We start from the raw sequence: 24,391 nt of genomic DNA on the forward strand, positions 1-24,391 counted from the left end.
GAATGATTTCTTACAGTGTGACTTTCTTTGCTGACCACACATTGTCATCATACTGCTGCACGGCCTTGTTCCCGAGAAGATAGAAATAACTGGCATAGAAGACCTTTTGGATTACAGTCAACCTGGTGCTAGAGGTAAGGCTGTTAAATAGTTGCATTGTTGGCTTTTTTGCCACTTTCGGGATGCTTATTAAAATATGCGCTAAAGGGCACTCTTGCCTCGTGAAATTTCAAAAGTTTCGGGAAGGGGCATGTATCAGTGGTTGCCATGGCTGTATCTGCTGACGTATTAGATTGAGTGACTGAACCTGTTCAAATTATAAAGCTTCTCAGTATTACCTGGAGGAAAAAGAAGCACCACTATGTGAGCACACCTCATCCACCACGGGATCAAATGCCAGGAAGTGCACACTTCATGTTTGGCTTGGGTAGTGTTAAGCAGAAAATGTGAATTTTCGCTGTGGAATCATGGCTGCACCACAATGCTCTCCACAGTACACAGACTAAATTTTTTTTATTGGTACATTTTTAAATTTCATAAACTTAATGTAAGTGAATGTTTGGTATAAAGCTTGTATGAAAACTACTGCAGCATATCTTGAAGGCTCGTCTAGAATGGCTGAGTCCACATTTTCTGAACACGAGCCAAACCAAATACAAAATGTGCACTTCGCAGCATTCCTCGCCTTGCCCGTGGTGGATGAACAACTGCAGTGCCTCTTTTCTCTTTAGGCAATTTTGAGAAACTATGGTTCAAATTAACGGCCACCATAGCCTTTAGTTTGTGGTCCTGCAATCTTGTTGTGCAATGCCTATCTCTAGCCACATTAATTGTGCTCATGAGTAAAGTCATTGTAGTATCTTCGTGTTTAGCTTGTGCTTCTTCTACACAGTCACATGAGCACAGTTGACTGATATAGCGTAAAATTCTGTAGAATATTTACCCTTTTCCATAGGGTAAAGCAGTGACAGTGATAGCCTTTCTGAACACTGCCTTGCATTCTTTGAGAGCACCAACTTGAAGGACTATATGAGCCACGTTCAGCTGGATCTTATGACCACGCAGGGAAAATTTTTGAAAGCATCCACTGCCTGACCCTCCCGAGTAATATCCCCATTGGTTAGCAGGCGAATGCAGACGTTTTCGGTCACACTGTGTACTAACGGTAATGCCATTTAGCCCTGAAAGAGTCCTACGTTACAACTGTTGCTGTTAAATGGGGTCGATAAAGGCCTGTCTTTGCGCACAGCTCTCTGTGTACACAACTTTCTGTTTGCCGTTGGTCAGCATGCCACCAAGGGGCTGATAGGTGCCAACAGGAACAAGTTTGAGTCTTGCTGTTTTGTCTCCCGCATTGTTAGGCTTAATTTATGTCATCCGCTCTTAAAGGTCACATTTGTATGCTGGGACTTGATGTTTTGGCACCTTGTTGCAGAAGGCTTCAAGTGTTTTATCAAGTTCAAGTTCTCTTGAATAAAGCAAAAGTTACAAAAGTCCTCATTAGAAGCTGCAAGAAATTCTTGGTGTCCAGCCGCGGTGACAACTTGAAGCAGTCAGCAATGCTAAAAACGTTTTTTTTTTTTCGTCAGTCATGTTTTATGTCCTTCAGAATCAGTGCTATATGCATAAGGAAATCGTGAAAATATGCCACTTTGTCTTTTTTATTGTTGCTTGACGCTGCCCGTTTTGAATACCATCCCTTTTGTCCAGTAAAGTCTTAATGGCATTCATACTTTATTGGCGATTTTTGCTGGCACTAATGAAAAATGTTTTGCTATTTAAGCTGCAGAGTCACCTTAGCGCTAGCCATTGCTGCTAAATCCAACTCACATTTGGTTCAACAAAGCAAGCTTTGCTTCAGCTTCTCTTTTAGTTCAACAAATTGGCTATATTTTCATATGTGAAGTTTCTCTAATATAACATTTAAATTTTCTTTCGCTGATTTCATGCAACATTCTACAGTTGCACATGAGGCCAGTTTTCATCATGACTGGTTCGGGCAGTGTTGAATATGAACCATCACCTGAGGTTCAAAGAGATTACTCGCAACATACACTTCAATGTTGTTTCATCGTCTCTTCTGCAATTCCAGAGACATATTCTGAACCTCTTTTAGCCATGCTTTCACCTTAAACCTTTGATGCCCAGTATTGCGAATTCGTGACATGCCGCTTGCATGCCGTGCACTCTTTACAACAGGAAACTTACTTACAAAGTTTGATGTCGACATGTTCTCTATGTACAGCGCTATCCAATCAAACTTCTGCAGGAAAATTAGGAAGATATTTGTTGGATGAAAAATCATGTACTGTCCCTGGGCCTTTGAGTTATTTTCAAGACCTTGGAATCAGTGTTTCACACAACTCAGACTAACTGCACAAAATGAAGCAAATGCTAATTCTTTCCAATTGGTGACATAGTGATTCTCAGGTTTTAGTGACACCATCAAGTTTTTGAATGTGGGTGCATTAGCTAGCATAATGAGGAGGTAATAATTATTTTCTTTGATTTTTTCATTGTTTTGACAATAAAGGATTGATATGATGCAACATTCAGTGGCCTGGCTAAAGTGAAGGAAAGTCTGGTGGCCCAAAATTTGTGCCTGCATGCTCTTTCATGTCCAATGGTATGCAGTAGCATTGAGGATGCTTTTTTTATTGACAAGTCAGAGCTATTCTTAGCACAAAAAAATTTTGCTTTGTTTTTCGATCTATCTTAAGTGTATTGGACAGCTACATTAAGTGACATCTGAATAATCAAGAGGTATCACTGTCTGCAGATTTCTCTTGCCCGTTGCTGTGTCTCAGTGGTGGTGGCATTTGGCTGCTGACCCCAGTTGGAACGGCTGTGCTTTGACATATGCTAAATGTAAAAACAGTCATGTTCTGATATTTGGCAGCAGGTTAGGAGTCCGGGTGGTTAAAGTTAATTTGAAGCTTTTTATCAGGGCATGCGTCATAGCCCATAGTGTTCCTATGGCACATAAAGATTCATCAAGCATCATCACTGTCTGCAGGTTTCTCTCACTACATGCAGCTGCACTGCAAAATGATGCACAACGAAGTTAGCATGTCAGATTATAATTCCACTTCATGCCCTTGTTCTGTGGAGTTTATGTGACGATGATTAAGTGGCTGGGACACTGGATATAGGTCATTTGAAGCTGTCCTTTGAGTGTGTTTGGAAATAAACTTCGCTTTTGGATATAACGATAGTTTCTAGAAATAAACTGAATGTACTTCCGTTTTTCTTCTATGGTTGAATCCCTTATCATCTTCACTCACAGCTTTTTTTTTACATTGGTAGCGTTTATATTGCAACCATTGCTTTATGTATGACAATTTGTACAGTAATTACTCGTGCATCAACTGCTTTTACTAGTGAACCAGCTGAGATAAAAGATACATGACTTTTGACCGCACAAGGGTGCCACTCGTATCAACAAAAAAACTAGTAATTCTTCTGCAGGAAGTAATATTCCTGGAATAAAAACCTAATTTGCTTTCTGATATAAGCTCCGAAAAAAAGCATCAAATTTCCAAGAAATTAAAACCGAAAGATCCAACCCCTATATCCTCGTCAGACCCTTGCAAAAGCCAGGCCTGTCAATGTTAATCCTAATATATCTGTCAAGCCTTGGTGGCCCTGTGAATATACATGCAAAAGTTTGCAGGTGCAGGTCCAACAGTTCTCGTCTTGTGAGTTTTCTTCATGCTCTCTGCTATGGGCCTCTAGACATACATAAACATGCAGCAACGTTTTATGGCATAGATATAGTTAAATACATGCACGTCAAAATGCATATTTAAATCAGAATTCAAACAAATCTCATGGAAAAGTATGAGCGGCTTGGGAGCTGTTTGGCAGCTGGTTGAAGAAATATGGTTTACACAAATCAACCAACTCTGAAAACTGCTCGGAGCGTGCCCCTAGCGTCACGCACTTGTTGCAAAGCTGACTACGTGGGAGCACAGTGAATGCTCTCTGACTTCCAATGGCCCATAGGCTACGGGAGTGATGCATTTTTAAGACCTTCATAAAAGACAAATGTGCATTATAATGCATGTGGAGTCTGACGAGATTTGTGGCAGCCATGTATTGTGTGCATGTGTACCCCTGTAATCAAGTTTGTGCAGTAAGAGTTTTACAAAAAACAAAATTTCTTCATAACCTCAGCACATCAATTGAAATTTTCAAGATGAACTGTGCAGTTTGCTTGCCAAGGCAGGCTGCAATGCCTATTAGCAACAAAATTGAGCTTTCTGTTGATGTTGTGCTCCAGATAATTTTGAGTGCGGGTTTATGTACAAGTACATGTATTTATTCCAAAAAAAGCTTTAACCCTTCATTTTGTTTTGGAAAAAATGTATGCAATTTCCGATTCTTTTTATTTACTCATATTTCTCTTGTCATTCTGATTCTGAAAATAATTGTCTGATTGCTTCCTGGTTGCTATTAACACCTTATGTAAAGCCCTCACCCAAGGGCCTGTGAGGTATCTGTAATAAACAATTAAAAAAATTTAAAGAAAAAAGATAGATGTTTTAGAGGAGCTTTCCCATAGGTAATAGATCACAAGTTCCGAAATGTGCATATTTTTTTAAGAGACACACCGTAACTAAACTTCCAAGGCCCCAAACGTCCATAACTAGCATAGACAAGGTTTCATAAAACACAAGGACTACCTTAGCACGTCATCATCGTCACCACTGTCATCATTGGCGAGTCTGTTTCAGATTCAACAACTATGGCAGACTCACTCTCAAAGACAAATTCGATGTCTTCAATATCATCACTGTCTGAACTGCTGCAAGAAAAGCTAGTTCCCGAGTAAATTTGCCATCACTAGCATTATTCAGGTGGGCTGCCATTTTTCAATGTCTGTCGCCAAGCTGGGCGCATGCCAAAGGCTAAAAAACCATTTTTCTGTGAATTTCGCCTTACAGTATTAAAAACCGAAAGCGAAACCAGTAGACGAGCCTACCTGGCCTTTGGCAGTGAAAGCAAAGCAGCATCAAGCTCAACAAATGTGACTTGTCATTGGTTATTGACACGTCCCATGACGAGTACAGCTCAGTCCTGGGAGTTAAAGGGTTAAAATAGGCCACAGTTTTTGCTAATCTTTCACCGCGGCTCAAAATACTTCTTGTGAGACATGACCATTTCTTCTTTGTTTTTATAACTGGCAGGTGCTCTCCTGAAGGCATGTCTTGTTGGCTCTGGAGTGGTGGAGATTGACAGCAAAAATAAGTTGTCAGAGCAAGTTCTAGCACGACACAGTGGTGGCATTGAACTACAGAGCTGGTCCAAAATGCCTCTAGGGTCAGGTCAGGGCAATCTTTTCTTTCTTGTATAAACTTGAAGTATACTTGATTTTTTTCTAGAAATTTATTGCTTGGTTATTACAGGCTTGGGAACAAGTAGCATACTGGCTGCAGCTATTGTGGCAGCACTCTGGACAGCAGTTGGGCAAACATTCGACAAAGAGCTGTCATTCACTGTGTAAGTGATATTTAATTTTTGGATTGTTTTCATTACACCTTGTATGCTAGAGCTGTGTTTCAAATGTAAGAGGTGTGCCCAGTAGGTGATGAGAATTTCATTTAAGAAGTGTTATTTTGCTGATTGATGTTATATTTCTCTAGGTTTGATACTTGAGAATGCATGCAATGTTTTCAGAGCTTTCTTATTAGGCTTTCTGAAAATTTTCAGCTACGACTGTGTTCAGGAACTGTGTCATGGATCTTGTCTATTGGCCACAATGTTGAAATGGTGCCCTTTCGAGTGTCCTCAGCTTCTGGAAGAAAATTTCATGGAGCCCAGTCTGGCCTTTAGGGTGTATTTGAAACCAATGAAGCTGACCTCCTAGCAAAAACTCTTTGTCAGTGAAGCACAAATTTCTACATTATCATGATGAAGGCTGCATGAAATGGTTATTTCACCAAGCATGTGCATGCCTCTCTTCCTTCCTCAAATGATCCAAAACTTCCTAGTAAACCTCCATCTTCAGTTTGCCACTTTGATATAAATTTCTTGTGAAGGGTTTTGCAAGAGTCACAAGCAACATTATTGATTTCATTCACGATTTACTTGCACAAGTCTTGGGTAGGAATCTGAGCACAGTACCTCACAGCATCCTAACCTCGCCTCAAGAAGACTGGTTTGGTTTTATGGGGTATGCCCCAAAGCGACTCAGGCTTAGAGGGACACCGCAGTGGAGTACTCCGGATTATTTCGACCACCTCGGATTCTTCAACCTCATCATTCCACTCATGGAGTCTGGCTCACTTGCTAAATAATCTGATGCACTGTCACCTATTTTTTGCACTATTTCTCCATACACTGTTTCTCTGAACTAGCCTGCATTTTTCTTCATTTAATTTATAGTTTCCTTAAGGACTCGTAGACATTACAGAAGATGGAGATGTATTGGTTTGCATTCGTGAACTACGGGAAAGGCATGCATAAAAAATATACAAAGATAAAAAAATTCTAGCGAAGCATTTAAACAGTATGCCACGTAATAACCATCTCAACACCTAGAAGCACCAAGTGGAGCAGAAAAAGTTGCTAAGATATATTATGCTAAAAAAAAATATTTTGTAAACCACAATAGCACATGTCAAAATGCATCACCATATCATCTAATGCTTGTTCTTTGGCATTCGGACCAGCGCTCACACATGCACATTTTTATTGCATTGCTCGCATGCATGTCGTATTGCTTGCTTTCGCAGGCTACACTGCTGAATCGTAAGAGGCTAGAAGATGGCACTTTCACAGCTGCTACCCAGTACTTCTGGTGGAGTGGCTGTGATGGGTGACACGGCTTGTGTGTGCCCTGCAGCAAGTGCTGCCCACATATGAAGGCTTATGGAGACAAAGTGTTTGCGCCTAGCCCGTTGTCATTTCAAATTGCTTATTTCTCGTTCCTTTTCATGGTTGTGCAGTGGTTCTCTGTCTGCTTGTCTGCTGTTTGCCCACTGTATGGTTTTCCATTGTGCAGTATGACTATAATTTGTTTCATACATAGCAAGCAATGCTCCTGCACTTCATTTTACCTTTTGCCACATTTTCTTCCTGTGACTCGAGACTTTGAGAAGTAATAATGACATATGGTGGCATGATACACTTCTCTTATGATGAATCGCTCTGCATTCGTCCGTGCCTAAAAAGTAGTGCACACTTAGTGAAAGCACCTCACAGCTTCTGTGAACCTCAATGCTAGCTCGTCATTTTATACCACTCTTTGTTTTCATCCAAACTCTCACCGTGGCTTCGAGGGGAACTAAGGATACATGTCGGAGTCGCGGCCGAGATCGAACCCGCATCTTTCAGGAGGAAACGAAGCGCATGAGCTGCATAACCCACTGCAGCCACCATGCCAAGAACACGACATTTTGGCTGTGCAAATGCCCTCTTCTGGCCTCCCTAAATTCAGCTGTGTGCCATGCAGAAGCAAACAATTTGGCATGCCCACAAACAAGAAAAAAAAACAGACGAGCAATGAGCAGCAACACCGTGTGAGCTGGCATTAGGGGGCACCTAACATAAGGGAGAAAACCTTGGAGTTTTTCTACATTTCTTGCTGGGTAAAAAGTCTCAAAGACATAGCATTCTAATTATCATTTGTTTCTGGACACACCTCATGCATAATTGTAACAGTATGAGGCATGATCTAGTCCCTATCCTCATGCAAAGAAATTGTGAGGAAATTCTGGAAATTCTTCTTCTTGCCATAGATGATGTTCTGGTAGCACTGTTTTTTGCATCGACTCTCCTGAGATAAGCTTGGTTTCTGCCTACAGTGTAATGTACAGTAATTAAAGAAGGTAAAATTTTCTTTCCTTTGTTTTCTTTTGTCTTTAAAGGCTTTTGAGACAATAATCTTTTTTCCATGAGCCAAATATATCACCATATTTTTGTGGAGCTTTTGGCCAGGCATTCAAAACATAACATGGTTTTCCCTTTAATAGGTGTTGCATGTAGAACAACTCCTAACGACGGGAGGTGGCTGGCAAGATCAAGTGGGAGGAATGACTGGTCGACTTGTGCATGGCTCCTCACAGCCTCATCTGCCACTTCATGTGGATGTCGAAATTCTGCCACCATTCTTCTTCTCTACACTGGAAAAGTCCGACTAGCCAAGAACTTGCTTCAGGTATAGTTTATTGGTTTATTACACCTAACATTTGCTATTGCAGGGAGTCGAGTAGAAGTGGGAGAGAGTGTTTACGTTTGCATCTAAAATAAGGGTGATGTACAAATTTGCTTGAAGTGCACGAAAAGTAGAAACATAAAAAAAACGTGCTGGCACATAAAAAATGTTAGAATTAGTACAAGCAGTGGGACTAATAAGCATTAATGTTTAATTTCATGCACACAGTGTAACTGACAGAATTTAAATGTGGAGAATGCAAACGCAGTGCATTGAATTACACAACATAAAGCACATCATACAAAATTATCATCACAATAAATGCAGGCATAGGTTGTACTGTGAAGAAGGACAGATAGCTGGGTGAGTTGGTAATGCAGTAGTTCATTGTGAGTGGTACAGCGCGAAACGGACGACACGGACGAGCGCTCATCCATGTCTTCTTCTTTGTCGTTCGTCTCCTTCACATTGTTCCACCCGCATATAGATCATACTGGAAAACTTGAGGTAAAAAAAAAAGATCATATTTAAACATTTATACAGTAGACTCTCTTTAAGACAAACTTGAAGAGACCAGAACATTTGTTTTATTAGAAGTTAGTTTTAACAGAAGTGCCCCTAAAAAGATACGTCAGCAGGCTAGATGTAACAAGGGAGTAATTACTCATATAGCATCCACCCAATCCACCCAGGATGAATTTTTCGTTAACTACGAAGCTTCTGTGAAAGCTGTATAGCTTTCCTTTGTAGCCGTATGGCGGCACTTGGGTGGATGTCAATGAGTAATTACTTCCTTATTACAAATTTACTCCACCTTGGGAGATTCCCCTAAACATTTCACGGGACTAGATGTGTCCATATGTATATTACATGAAAACAATAAAATATCTTCTCAGAGAGAGGATATTTGCAAATAGCATGTATGGCACTGTGCATGAGGTGAGCTAAAAGGGTGGGGGCATGAAACAAACTCATGTCATCCTACTTGGAAATGACATTGGTCTAATTTTCTTTTTTCACCGGCTCGTTTCTCTCACTGTATCCCACAGTGGCTGCTATTTAATTGTGTTTATATTTTTTACTCTTGCTTTCCATCCTGCTCCAAGCGCTTCGAATGTGCCCAGGAGAGTAGCCGTGTGTCTTTTATCTCGCTCCTTCAGCAGCATAGCTAATACCAACGCCACAAGCAGGCACACCATGCGCCTTTCCGCACGCCGCAGGCAAATATGTGTGCTGCGCCAATATCTGGCCATCTCTGCACTGCAGTAAAGCATGTTGCGATGCCGCATCTGTTGAAAATATGACCCTAGAGTTTTTAACCCCTTAAGGGCCAATTAAATAAAAACGTATGTTCCAAAATTGCCAGATTTTTTTATGATGTGAAATGCTTCAGTAACATGTTTAAAGCCTAAAAATATTTACAGAAACAATTTACAGCAGTAATAATCTTCTATTGGTCATTACTTGCCCCTTCGTGTAATACTCCATACTGAAGGCCTTTGAGGTGCATTCTCATATAAAAAAGTAAATTCTTGAAATTCCAGAATGTGCTAGCTTCGAATTGCCGTGCAAAAAATTCTCTATTGCGTCATAGTTGCCTTCAAACTAAATCAGACCGCCATACGTATGGTAGCGTTCAAAGCATGGCACGGCGCAGAGGGCCTTCTGGCACCACCTGCACCTGATCCTTGTTTCTTTGCAGATGTTTGCGTCTTGCCTCATGTAGCATGCTATACACCGCGGCCTGTCGGTTCTTTCTTCTTCTCTGTTGGTGGGATGTGCGACGGAAAGTGGCTCTCACCAAACTGCTTCAGGGGGCATCCTGGCTGCCCTTTCTTCTTGGCACCACTGTTATTTGAGTACTTGCTGATGGTCTCCTCAACAAGTTGCAGCCGGTACTCCAGATAAAATGCTCTGCCTCCTGCTTTCTGGTAGAGGACGAATGAATTGTAGGTCGCCTCATCCAATTATTGTTTGAAGATCTTGTGTTTCCAGGGCACTGAATAGCTGGCCAGCATTTGATCTGCCCTGTCGACTCCTCCCATTGTATGGTTGCAATTCATGATAGCTTGTGGCTTGGTTGCCCATTTTGTCAGTGAACGGCACTATTTCAGCACTGTGCACAGTGGATAAAGCCGTTACCAGCCTTTTATCCATCCATTGTTTAGCCAAACACTTGCCCCGTTGAAAGGCATGTATCTCTCCTTATTTGAGATTTCCCGTAGATAAACCATGAGGAAGGTCTTTGCGAGTCACTCGTGTTGCGCCATAGATATCGGTAGATCTCTTCTGCAGGAAGTCAACCAGTTCTGGAGATGTGTAAAAATTGTCGGTTGTGATGCAATAGCCCTTGTCTAGGAGGGGCTGCGCAAGCTTCAGTACAACTTTTGTCGCCGTTCTGAAGGTTTCTGTTCCTACTGACGAGCTCTCCAGGTTGGTGCCTTTCCCTGTATATGTTATTGAGTTCCAAGCCATGCAAGCCGAGCACCAAGCTGAGGCATAGCTTGTACCCTTTTTGTGGAAACTGGTGGGTACCTGGCCAGCAGCGGAAGTCGAACCCACCACCTCCCGAGGCCGAGGCAGGTGCTCTACCATGAGGCGCTCTTGCTATCTTTCTGTCTTCCTGTATTCGTTCCCTTGCGCTATTCAAATTTACCCTAGGGGAAACCAATCAAGTGGTCTCACTTGTTCATCTTATCCGAGAATCCTAGCCGCCGCGGTGGCTGAGTGGTTATGGCGCTCGGCTGCTGGCCCGAAAGACGCGGGTTCGATCCCGGCCGCGGCGGTCGAATTTCGATGGAGGCGAAATTCTAGAGGCCCGTGTACTGTGTGATGTCAGTGCACGTTAAAGAACCCCAGGTGGTCGAAATTTCCGGAGCCCTTCTCTACGGCGTCTCTCATAGCCAGAGTCGCTTTGGGACGTTGAACTCCCATAAACCAAACCATTATCTGAGAATCCTTCTTAACCGGGTTCGTCTTAACGGAAGTCTACTGTATCTGCATCTTATGCCTTCCTTGTGAACTCGCCCAGAAGAAAGCATTTGACTTGAATTTTTGTTTTAAACTGAACGATTTAAACAGTTATTGGATTTTTAGCTGTAATAAAACTCTCTAACAGTAATAAAATGAAGAACGTCAACTGCATGGTATGATGCAAAAGGTGCAACCATGTGATAGTTATATCTTCCTCTGCTCTTCAGTAGAGCGAGTTCTTGGGCTAGTTGGTATTCTTGATTGACGCTCATATTTTTTCTGCGCAACGGCACACAGCCAAAGAAAGGAAGCAGGAAGAAAAGAACGACGAACACAGCGCTGTGTTCGTCCTTCTTCTCTTCCTTCTTCTGTGTGCCGTTGCGCAGAACAAATATGAGCCTCTTCCTCTGTTCGCCTCTGCTGTAGCCCTTTGCTTCAGTAATGCCTTACCAAGTAGCCTACAGCTATGTGGTCTCAAGTTTAGTTAGTCTAGCAGATTTTAGTGCAAAAATCTGTATTGATGTACCTTCCTTTGTTAGTGCAGCAGATTTTGGTGCTGAAGCCTGTACTTTAGAACTGTTCCTCTTTCAAGTTATTAGTAGACAGCATTTCACTGCGAAACTATAGACTTCTTTTAGTGTATGTGTACATATTAATGCTCATGGTACTGTCAGTAGCACTTGAAGCTGCAGTGAATAGTGGCGGTATACATTTTCTGGTGCTTGCAACTTGCTGGTAAATGAATGTCATCATCCCAGACTGTCATCCGGAACTGGTACACCAGAGAAACCAAAGTTGTATCATGCTTCAAGGAACTTCTTCACCTGTGCAAGACAAGTGTAAAAGAATCTTTCCTACAAGGCAAGTTAACTCTAATCCCAACAGTCTTGTGATCACTTTAGCAGTTGCCAAAGGTTGTGTGTGTGGCCATATTTTCAGGGTTGTTTTGCTAGGCAGCTGAATTATGAGGCCAAAAGGACAAAAGTTCTGAAGCTCAAGTTTACATGGCTTTTGGTGACAAAAGTTTGGCCTGAAAGTTTCAGTGCCTTTTTCTTTTATTTATTTTTCTCATGCTGAACATGTTTTGGTTATGCCTTTTACATGCAGGTTTCATGACCCTGTTTGCATTCAAATGTGGCATAGCTGCATATGATTATGTTTTTCCAGCTGTTACTTTGCTACTTGTGCCTATTTGCAAGGAATGTCTTTTAGGGCATGGTAGCAGTTCTGCCTATGCAAGAAGAAACCTGATGCTACAGTAAACTCTCAGTTGTACAAACGTCGGTTTATCGAATATTTCAGAATAACAAACTTTTTAAAAATCCCCGGCAGTTTTCTTATAGATTCTATGCAAAAAGGTTTCACTTAAACGAATTTTGGAACAGTCAATATTTCAGTTTAACGAACTCTTTCAGAGGACCGAGGCTTATTTTTCCGATCAGTTCAACGAAGTTTTGCGCCCTGCACTGCAGGCGCAACTGATGCCTGCCCTCATCAAACCGCCGCTCCAGCGGCAGTGTAACGTCGCTGGCACTACAGCGCCCCTGGGGCAAAGCGGCGGCGCGGAAGACAAACAGCAATGAGGCATGGCCTCCGAGATCGCCCGTGCAAAACGAGCGTGTGTGCGATCTCAAAGGCCATGAACAAAGTAACATCGCTGGCGCTTACAGCGCCGCCAGAGCAAAGCGGCGATCTGCCACACCACAGACCACGTGATTTGTTTTTTTTCCAACCGGCTAGTCCTGGCATGGTCGTCGTCTCTTTCCAGTCTCCTCGGTTCCACATTGTGCACACAAACAACCCACGTGGTGCCTTTTTCATCAGCTCTGTTCAGCCTTCCAGTTTTAAGTAACAACGGCAATTCGCGTGCCCACTTTCGAGATAATTGCGACGAAACGGAAGTGGTTGTCTCTCTCGGACAAGCTGAAAATCCTTCAGCGCCTGGACAACAGTCAAGGGAAAGTGGACGTTGCAAAGGACTATGGAATTTCGCCATCGACGTTGTCAACGATTGTGAAACAAAAATCAAAGCTTGAAGGAGAAACGATGAATCCCACCAGGAAACGACTCTGCGCGAAGTACCTCAAAGAAGTGGACGATGCCGTTGCGGTATGGCTTCGCGACCTACGATCCTAAAACATTCCAGTGTCGGGCCCGATGATACAGGGCAAAGCGAAGGATATTGCTCTTCTTCTGGACGTTCGCGGCTTCGAAGCAAGCAGTGGATGGCTTACACGATTTCGGGATAGGCATGGGATCGCGTGGAAAACGATTTGCTGCGAAAGCAAGGATGCCAACCAAGAGGCAGCGAGAACCTGGAGAGATGAAAAATTTTGCGATGTCATTATCGGATATTCACCTGACGACGTTTACAACACGGATGAGACTGGTATGTTTTATCAGACTCTTCCAAACAAGACAATGGCTTTCAAGGACGACAGTTGCAAAGGCGGGAAGCTGTCAAAGGTTAGAGTTACTGTGCTCTTGTGCTGCAACCCCAGTGGCACCCACAAGCTCAAGCCGCTAGTGATAGGGAAATACACAAAACCACAATGTTTTAAAGGTCTCCCTTCACTGCCATGTACCTATAAAAGCAACCAGAAGGCATGGATGACCAGGAATATATTCAGCGAATGGCTCCTGACCCTCAACGAAAAAATGAGGAAGGCAAAGAGAAACATTCTTCTGATAGTGGACAATTGCTCAGCCCACCTTGTTGATGTCCATTTCAGCAATGTGCGTGTCGAATACCTTCCGCCTAACTGCACGGCTGTGCTTCAACCGCTTGACCTGGGCATCATTCAAAACTTGAAAGTGGAGTACCGATGGCGACTGGTTTAGTGGATTTTGATCAATCTAGGGGTTGGCAGCAATGCCCCCATCAAATTCAGACAGGCGGCCAATCAGGCAGGTGGCCGAGATGGTGACAGGGTCCTGGTGGTCAGTAACGCCGGCCGCCATTAGAAACTGCTGGCAGAAATCTGGCCTTTCCCCCCTGAGCAATGAATACGAGCCTGAGGAACAGCACGACGAGATGATAGACTCCGCGATGTGGACAGAGATCTGTCATCGGCTGGACGTCGATAGCAATAGTACTTCGTTTACAGTGCACTGATTACCTGTGCTGGACAGACGGATCTGAAGATTGTTTCCAGTGTTCGTCCTGAAGAAGAAGAGTGCGACGAAGAAGAGGCAACTGCAGAGCCAGTTTCAAGCCCTATAACTCTTGCTGAGGTTGTAGGGTGCATTGGAAAGTTGAGAGACTTTGTGTCTCAACAGCAAGCTGTGCCAGAAGAAGTGTGCAAAAACATTGGCTCTGGACAGTTTTGCTACTTCCTGTGCTTTAAAAGTACGAGTGCAGAAGAAGATTACAGATTTTTTTTTCAAAGTGAGAAAGGCAGCATTCTAACTGTTATGCGCCTTGTACTTGTTATGTATAAATTCCACTTCACACATTTTTAACACTATGGATGCCATGTCTTATGCTCCATGAATTGCACTTCAAACTTTTGACTCTGTATGCCATGTCTTATGTTGGTCTAGTAAATATTCAGTTTAGTGAACTTTCAGTTAAGTGAACTATTTCCTTCGGTCCCTTGAAGTTCACTGAAGTGAGAGTTCACTGTAGTCATATGATGTGGTCATCGTGCCAGTTCATGTTTCAGAAACTAAGCTACTAATGGCGTGTTCTTTTCACTTTGCATGTGATGTTTCTTGCTAATGGATGTTTACTTAAACAAGTATTTGTCGGGTTGAAGTTTTTTTTTTTCATTTTTTGGCATTGATTGGAACTGATTAAGCCAGCGCATGGTGCTGAATTAACATTTTCAGGTGGTCACACAGTTTACTGTCTAAAAACAAGGACAACTATTTCTTATGCTTGGCAGTTGAAATCATTGGAATGTTTGATAATAGCAAAAATTTTCATTTGTCATTCATTGGTGTTAAAAGTTAAGTATCGAATTTCTTCTCCTTTGTTGTAGTTATGCATGTTTTTCAAGGCTTGTGGCATGCACTTAAGTAAACACCCATCTTTTGTAGTTTACTGTGTTGTCTTGTATTCTTTTTTCTCATAGCTTTCCTAACTGTTATTTGTTAAGTTCTCTATTCATTTTTATGTACTTTTTGTTTAGAGTGTTGCTATCTCTGCTTGAACACAGAGAGCTACCTTTCTGTTTGATGAGCTCCTCTAGTAGCAAGGAATGAAAAAAATAAAGTGTGAACAAGCTGGTAAAAGTGCATTGTAAATCACTACAGATGGTCATACAAGCCCTGCTTGTTGAGTTATGTTGGCTATCTTCCCACAGGTGACCTCGAGGCAAGTGGCAAGTGGCTGGACCATTACTGGCAATTGAAAAGGATTCTGGCTGTTGGCTGTGAGCCATCATTCGTCGCACGCCTCATGGGGCTTCTAAAACCATATGTGCATGGCCAGCTGCTGCTGGGCGCAGGCGGTGGTGGCTTTCTTTGTGCCCTCGCCAAGGAGTCGTGCCAGGCAGGCTTCATTCAGAGGCTTTTGGACAGATCACAGGTAGAAGGGCTAATGCTATAGTACTCCACCATTTGTGATGTGGGATTGACTGCACTTCTATGTTCTTCTATGTCTTTCTACTAACAGTGAAAGGTTTTGCATCCTAAACTGAACTTGGTTTGCTGGTTACTCACATATATAGGCATTTGAATGCTTTGGCCACTGGTACAAAAAAATTCTTTTTGCTTGCTTCTCACTTGTTTACACTTGAAGCTGACACAGAGATTGCATTAGGATGTGTATTTTGCTTGCATTAATGAATAATTTTTCTTGAAGCAGAGGTGGAGCTTCATGACACGGGGAATGCAAGCAATGCAGGTGGGAGGGGATTAAGTCAGTCAGGCCATTAAGGAAAGGCACTAAAAGTGTCCTAAGACACTTTTTTGAAAATACTAGTAAGCAGGCCTGCCTCGTCACTGATGACGTCCTGATTATAATATGATTGGATATGTAGCTGTTCTAAATTTAGCAGAGGACCTGCCAGCCTACTCCAGAAGTTTTTTGCCAGTTTGTGCCCTTTGTCAAACAACTACTTTTATTTCGACTTGCTATCATGTCAGGGCATACAGGTGGCAGCTATTGAAGGGCTACAGAAAGGGGTGTTTGAGCTTGGCTTTAAAATGCTTGCACTATGTAGAGATGAGGCCACCAAGTGTCCATACCGCATACGAGACCTCAAAAGCGAACGGGAAATTTACAACACATTTTCAAATATTCCCGCTTTCACACCTCGCGGCGACGTGCGGTGCGGGGCTTTTGTGCGGAGATCTGGCGCGGAGATCTGACGTCAGCAGCCGGAAGTTATCTTTGGTTCACAGCGCCAAATTCTTTCAGAGGTCACAAGCCACTACGCGTGCGCCGCAACCACTGGAGTTAAGGGAGGGGCCAAATGGGTGAAGCCGGCGGAGGAGCGCTGCCGTTTTGGCGTGTGAGAGGAGAGGGAAAGGCACGAAGACGCGGAAGTTTAAATTTTTTCTGCATATAACTCAACTCAGCTTCCACAAAACGCATTTTAAAAAATCTTGCCGGAGGATAATTATGTAGCAGCATCCTTTAACATCCCAGACATATCGCAACTTTATTGCAAGCCCCTTTCTGGGGGCCCTTTAACTGGTTTCCATCATCATAATGAATGCCATTTGCCAATGGGAGACAAGCAGCAACAAAAGTGGGCCAAACGAACTCTGCAGGTTATGCAGCTAAACTAGCACTCATTGCCAGATTTATTGTGCAGGAAAAATATATATCTGCAGCTTACTGACAGGGAAAAGCACCACAAGCAGCTAGAAGTGCTGGCAAGAGCCTGTGCCCTCCAGCACAGTGGAAAGGACAAAATGAGAAGGGCCTGTCTATTCCTGATGCACATTAAAGTTGCACTAAATAGCGTTCTGGCTTTTCACTTCTGTTTAGTTTTTTGGGTTTTCACGAATAAATAGTTTCAGTCACAGACAACATAGACTCAAATTAATCCCACGGAAATAAGAATACGCATGGACTTTTTGCTTTTGTGAGACTCGGCCTTGTCACCTTTCATTTGGCAAGTGAAAACCGTGAGGATAGCCATAGTAACTTTTACTTCTCTTTTTGGACAAAGCAGAAGTAATAGTTTCATGAAACCACTGCATATTTGGTGGTTCAGAGAACATGTCACCGAAAAACAAGCCCGAAGCAGTCGGACCTTGTTTTTTCCTCGCCTGCTGCCGCAGGGTAACGCACTGCACCGTCTGCTCTGGCAGAAGCGCACGCCTCACTTCTTTCCTTATGATGCATCGCTGATCACAGTTCCCCTTTCTCGAAGGTCCCATGTCTGTCCCACTTCCCTGTTTTGCGATCCCGTGGCATCTGTGGATCTACACTTTTTCGTGTGGTCTGTGGGACACCATTGTGTTTTGTTCCAATTGTCATTCGGTTTGCTAGCAATGCGCACATTTTCGAAGATCACTGCGTGTATCATTACATGTTACTCTGCCAATGGCATACCAGCAAGCTGCCACGCGACTAGCTGAAAGGCACTCCATGCGTTGGTTGACTCCTACTCTGTGCGTTCAATTAAAAAAAAAAGGTGGGAGCCGGGACGTTTAATTATTTGATATGGCCGCACAGAGCAATATCATTTTGAGTTTCTGACAACACTCGGGAGCGTGTAGATCGAGTTCCTGTGGTAAAAAGACGAGCTCAGAATTCTCTTTTGTGTAGCCTCAAGCAGCGACATGACAATTAAAAGCTATGTTAGTTATTTATGCATGAATATAAACAAATTTGGCACAGATACGTAAATTTTTATGCAGATATCAGAACTGCAATTTATTTTGAGCTGGCTAATATAGTTGTTTAGTAATTACAGTTAACACCCTCTTAATGTCACCCCCGAGGTGTTAAAGTGCCTCTGAAACACCTTCTGAAGAGAGTACATACACTCGCTCATTTACTACATTGTATAGTTGTAAACACCTGAGCCAAATAATGCACTTCTACAAGCAGCAGAGAACCCGCAAGCATGCTAGAAAATTGGCAGACTTTCCGGTGACTCTTTCATTCTCTCACCCTTCTCCGTCTCACGCTCCTGCATATCTTTGTTAAGGGATATCTATTCGTTAGATTCTTTCAGACGTCATGCAGCTACTATGACCGCAGCCAGTCATCCGCATCGCTCCTGTGGGTCACAAAGCTCCCGCCCCCGGGGGAATTCGCGCCCATGTCAGCAGCCAGTGGTGGGGCCGAGTGGGTAGGGCCGCGTGGGTGGAGTTGGCGGAGAAGCGCAGACCTTTGAGTGTGCAAAAAGTGAGGAGAGGAAAGAAAAGGCGCAAAGACACTGAAATCGAAATTTTGACTACAGATAACATCAGTTTCTACAAAACACTTAAAAAAATATATATTCTGGAGGATACTCATGAAGCAGCATCCTTTAACATCCTGGGCATACCACATCTTCATTGAGGGTCCCTTTCAAAGACCCTTATATAATTAAGGAGAAAGTGCGCAGGTCTTTTATGTAAGCATGTTCACAAAGCCCCGTTCTGGGTAATAAAGCTATTAGTTCTTTTTTAGATGCCCAGTACTCATAGAAATAAAAGTTAAACTCCAGAATGCATGTTTACATGAAAACGTTTATTGCAGAGATAACTTTCAAAAATTATTGCATGCATACAGAGAAAAATCGAGAGGTTTATTGCACTCGTCAGCGTCACAGGATTCATACACAATAAACAATCATTCTATTGTCATTCATTATGAAATGTTGAAGGGAGGAGTGATAGCAATCACAGCAAAAGTGAAAGCTAAGAAAACCAACCTTAAAGTTTATTCCCTCGTTTGCTTTGTTTATCGCCTGTTATATTTCTGCTTTCGGTCAGAGAAATGCGGCATTGGAACAGAAGCTCTGATCTCCTCATTTCTCCTGTTGATGGTGATACAAAGGTGGTGGTGCTTCGTCGTAGGATGCCCGCGGAATTCATGATGTGTCAGAACCATCAGAAAAAGCTCACGAGAAGCTCACATTTTTAATAACCACGCATAAAAAAAATTCTTTTTCTAAATTCTTGCTGCACATTTTGCTAAAATTTTTCATCATGAGACAGATGAAGGCACATGGCTTATGAACACACACACACACACACACACACACACACACACAACACACACACACACACACACACACACACACACACACACACACACGCACGCACGCACACACACACACACAAATCGTAAATTTTTACTGAATTGGCCATTTTCCACATCCCTCCTTAACTCTTGCAGTAATGTGTTGGGGTCTTTGTATACTTGTGCCTTCATAGTTCCAGATGAGGTCGTGAGTGGTAAGCCTCATCTGTTGCTTAGGGAGAGAGCAGTTGGCTGTAGGCGGCTCCTACTCAGTCCTTGAGCAGGCCTTTCTTTTTGTACTGCAGCCACACAGCTATGACGTATGATCACAGTGGCATTAGATATTTGTTTAGGGGCCAAGACATGTGCTTTTGTATGTAGCTAGCCAGTGTGGGATTCTCTCAGTTGTGGAGTTCTTGAGCTTCTTCTGACTAAGGTTCTTGCAAATGGTCCTTTTGCATATTTGGCTGAATGAGGTTTTTGAGGGGCTCACTTGCTTCTGGTGGAAATAGTTCTATACACCAGCAATTTCGTGAGTGTTCTGGTTCCCCTTCTTGCTCTGTTGATGAGAACGGCCTTTATGCTCCTCTCAAATTGTTGATGTGTTTTACTGTTTGGTTCATTGTTTATGGTTATTTGAGTTCTATGATAGCTGATCTGCCATTTGTAAGGACTGTGATCCTGTCATATAGTAGTAGTAGTTTATTAAAAACAGTACAAAACAGAACAAAAAAAGATGTAGCCGGCCATGCCAATTACTATCTGATATCTTAAGCGCCCAAGCTGCGGCCGGCGGACATAAAAGGGACAGGGAGAAGATAGTGAGAAGTTCGGACAGAACAATAGCGAGAAAGCACAAATGAGAGCTGTGTGCACCATTTACAAACGACAGAAAGTAAACAAGTTGGCGCCGGTCGTGCGGGAGTGATGTTCTCCATTGGGGTATGCTTTGCGAGTCCAAATTTTGCTCACGAGATGTCGGACAAGATCGTTTTTCTCAGGAACGCACATGGTATTGTTATCTGCCTGAATCATCCTAAGCTCTCAGAAAATCACCGATGCTAAGAAAGTGAGTCACATGACTGGTTCCAATGGGACAGATGCCATCGTCTATTGTGACAAAAATGAAATGAGTACCATATGCTAACACAGTAGCAGGGTTGCTGATTCTGTCCTTCGGCAGGGAGCATGTATGTACAATCAACATACTGGACGTTTTTTTTGCTATTCAGTTTTCATATGACAGTGATTTTCTATTGATTTCAGCTAGCATTAACAAAGTATACTGAGGGGCCAGTTGGTCAGACATAATATATTAACGAAGAACGTAGCATTGAGATAGCACACGGAAAAGGTGAGGACAGGGTGGACACTTTGTAGCGCCCATCCTGTCCTCGCCTTTTCTGTGTGCTCTCTCAGTGCTACATCCTTCATTATTTCTGCTAACCTGGCAAGATGTTTCATGATGTGATGTGTGCGCAGGGTTTGGGCATACACAAGCCAGCAGGATACACAAAGGAGTTTTTAAAGGTTGTTAGCCTAAGTGTACAAGTCCGTGTATTACTGGGTTGCCCCATGTAGCCTGAGCTATGGCTTTGTAAAAACTGACATGCCGTTCCAGTACAGTGCTATAATGCCATGTTGTTGGTTTTCCACCTTTGCAAGTATGTAGTATTATTCCTTGTCTGTTAGAGCCTAAGAATTAGGGAACTAATGAAAACATGAAAAAAAGGATGTGTTATATTTAGAAACATTACATCATTGTTGAAATCCTTTCTGGGCAGTGAAGTAAACATGTATTTTTATATACTAGTGCAAACAGATTCTGTAGAATAGGTCATGGCTCCGTGCTCACAGAACCATAGCCTCTATCAGCTGCGTCCGTGGCTCAGTAGTTACGGTCTTTGGCTCCTGACCCGAAAGACGCAGGTTCATTTCTGGCTGCGGTGGTTGCATTTCAACGGAGGGGAGAATTTAGAGGCCCCCATACTATGAGATGTCAGTGCATGTTAAAGAAAAATGAAAATTGGTTTCATGAAAATTGGAAAGGAAATGGTGCGGTAACTGTTTCACATATCTCGGTGGACACCTGAACCATGTGGAAGGGATAAAGGAGCGAGTGAAAGAAGAAAGGAACAAAGAAGTGCCGTATTGGAGGGCTCAGGAATAATTTTGACCTCCTGGAGATCTTTAATGTGCACTGACATCGCACAGCACACGGGCGCCTTTTTGCGTTTCCCCTCCATCGAAACGTGGCCACTCCGGTCGGGTTTGAACCCGAGTACTCCAGCTGAGTAGCCAAGTGCCCTAACCACTGCGCCACCGCGGCGGGTTGTTAAAGAACCCCAAATGGTCGAAATTATCTGGATTCCTTTACTGCAGCGTCCCTTATGGCCCAAATTGCTTTGTGATGTTAGCCTCATAAACCAACCAAACCACAGTCTCTATCACTGCAACCATGCAGCTGAAACCTCAGGTTCATGCAGTGGCTCGTATGCTTTATTTACAGCATAGCAGAATAACTTTCTACTACAAGTTTTTCTTTGCACATTGCACCATTACATGCATATGAGTACATCAAAATTTTTTACTTATGTATTTGCATCTCTCGGCTAAAAAGGTAGTTAACGTTTACAAATTGGTTTTAACTGTAAGGAATAACTTGTTGTAAAGAAATAATGTTGTATAAGCGACCGGTAACAGAGCTCAAGTGTGAAAAATGTAAAAATACAGAATTTATATATTTCTGTTCTTAATTACAGCATTTCACTTAGTTCGCCTCATTCTTAGTGCACAGCTAATGCCTTTGAATACTTGCTTGTTTAGCATCAGCAGTTGTTTTTGGACTGGATAAACACCGGTTCTTTCGTATTCGCGATGTAAGCTTTACACTTTATATGGTGAAAAAATTCGCAACTGCACTGTCGTATGCTTGGACTATAGTACCGAATAAATTAGGTGTAACCTGCTAGACATAAGCTTTGTTCAATTCAGCCGTGGTTCTCTGCACTGCCGGCACCGGTTCACGGTGCGCTGCACCAAAGCCCTCGATTCACAGCGCCCCCTGCACCACTGTCCACGATTGATTTTGGCACAGTTGTGGTGTCACTGTGGTGCAAGGAACCTTGGCACCGTCCGCGATGGAGGTGCAGGAAAGTTATGCACATGCAGACAGCTTTGAGTAGACGACGCGCAGATGACGCTGACATGCTCGTAAGTATTGATGGTGAATTGAGGGAGGTCTTCGCTGTCGTCGACGGGTCCTATGTCATTTTGCAAGAAAATACGCTGAAATATACGTGACAGCAGGTAACGTTCTGTGTTTTTTTGTTGTACCTGCTACTTGTAACAGATAGCTAAGCCGTCCGTGTGCCTGTGAGTTCACACAAAACATTTTTTTTTTTTTTCAGACGGTGCAACAATGGCATGTGGGCTGTTGGAAAAATATGGGCAGGGCGAATCGCGGCCGTGTTTTGCCGGCGCCGGTACCTCTGCTTGCAGTGCTAGCATGCAGGCAGATGCTGCTGGTTCACCGCTGCCTGGACATTAATTCTGCTGCAGCTACGAGGATGCCGGGCGCACGCAAAGCAGCGAGGTAGCTTTTAATCTGCTTATAAAGAGCTAAATAAGCGAGGCAGGCTCTCAACGGTAAATTGTGGGCGCCGTCCTATAGGCGTCGGGAAATATGCTGGGCCTTGAATCGCGCCGAAAGTTCTTCGAACGACTCTCTAGATAGTCAGAAGAGCCTCATGAACTCGAAATTGAAGTAGCAATTGCAACCACGCTTTTACAGTACTTTGGAATTCGGCTGAAATCGGTCCAAACAAGTGAGTTGCGGCAAAGGACAGCACTGAGTCGGTTTCCTGGTATTCACTGTCGTAAGAGTAGAACTACTCCATAACAAGGAACTATATGTGATGTCCCCGTCGTCGGCTATGGCCAATTCCATGGACGACGCAAGTCTAGTTATGCACAAAAGTGACCGCACTCAAGAAACGCACGCGAGAACTGCACCACTGAACACCTCCATGGCGAGCAGACGACAAGAGCTGCCTGCACGCGCTCGATTGAAAATTGTTGCACATAAGGTGTGGCGCTGCCTGCTGATGCGCTGCACCTGCACCACAGAACTGGTTCTGTGCGCTAGCACCAGCGACACTTTTTCAGGACTGGTGCCATGAACCAGTTCTGAATCGAATAAAGCTATGGGGGTAAGCATTCTACCCTTGGTGTCTAACATTGAATTGCAATACATAGTAGTAGTACTAATAGTAGTAGTAGTAGCAGTAGCAGTAGTTGTAGGGATTTGTAGGTAGAAATAGGGCAAAGTGCAGTAACTGTTTTTTGAGTGGCGCACACGGCAACTGCATAATTGTTAATAAATGAGTGCTGCTGTAGGTCTCATGTTTTTGCTGAATCTAATATTGTTCTTTCTGGTTGTTATTTTGTGCAGGGAATGCCTAAAGTTACCATACACGAAGTGGAAGTTGATATGACTGGCTTGAGACTCAGCATTGGCACGGAGAATATACAACTGGCCAGCAGCATGCATCCATGTTGAGTTGTTTTGTACACTACCTTGCTGTATACAGAAATGGCATGTCAGTGCCAATATTTTGATTTTCTTCATCTTTGTTATGCAATTCGTGGAGCAACAGTCTTGCAGACATTCCAAGAATTTCGAGAAACGTGTACTACATTTGTATCAAACCTTTGCAGTCTTGTTTCTGAAGACCAAGTCAAACTTAATAAAAGTGATTACTACACCTGCATTTTTGTATGTGACCTGAGGACACGGAGCATATTTGCAATAAAAGCATAACCTCAACAAAGCATAAAGTAACCTTGAGTAGTCATACTAGTTCCACAGAGTGCCACACCTTTTCCAAGACCTGCTCCAGCGTCTATTGTGTTCTGGTGCTAAGCAGTCAGTGGGCTCGATTCCCAGCTTCAGTAGCGGCATTTCATTGCAGTGAAAATTCAAAAACAATTTCACAATGTTTGCTAAAATCTGCAAATAAGGTAGACAGCACTAGGTGACCTGACTCCTCCTTGCACATCAGGTTGTTTGAAAAACGCCAAGTAAGGCAGTGTGCCTTCTGCACATTGGGTAAGTTTTGACTGAC

At 43.1% G+C, this 24,391-nt stretch overlaps 1 protein-coding gene across 1 annotated transcript; it reads left to right on the plus strand.

Annotated features, from left to right (window-relative positions):
- Positions 1–37: 37 nt before the first annotated feature.
- On the plus strand, positions 38–24,038 carry LOC144113470 (L-fucose kinase-like; the record flags this gene model as incomplete). The annotated part of the gene is given in 9 exon segments (XM_077646562.1): positions 38–134; positions 5,190–5,327; positions 5,409–5,483; positions 5,486–5,502; positions 7,977–8,097; positions 8,100–8,161; positions 11,890–11,992; positions 15,439–15,662; positions 23,719–24,038. Coding segments are annotated over 9 exon segments (945 nt in total), but the record flags the coding sequence as incomplete, so codon positions are not given.
- Between the last annotated feature and the right edge of the window lie 353 nt (positions 24,039–24,391).

Source organism: Amblyomma americanum, chromosome 1, assembly GCF_052857255.1.
Source record: "Amblyomma americanum isolate KBUSLIRL-KWMA chromosome 1, ASM5285725v1, whole genome shotgun sequence".
Lineage (NCBI taxonomy): Eukaryota > Metazoa > Arthropoda > Arachnida > Ixodida > Ixodidae > Amblyomma > Amblyomma americanum.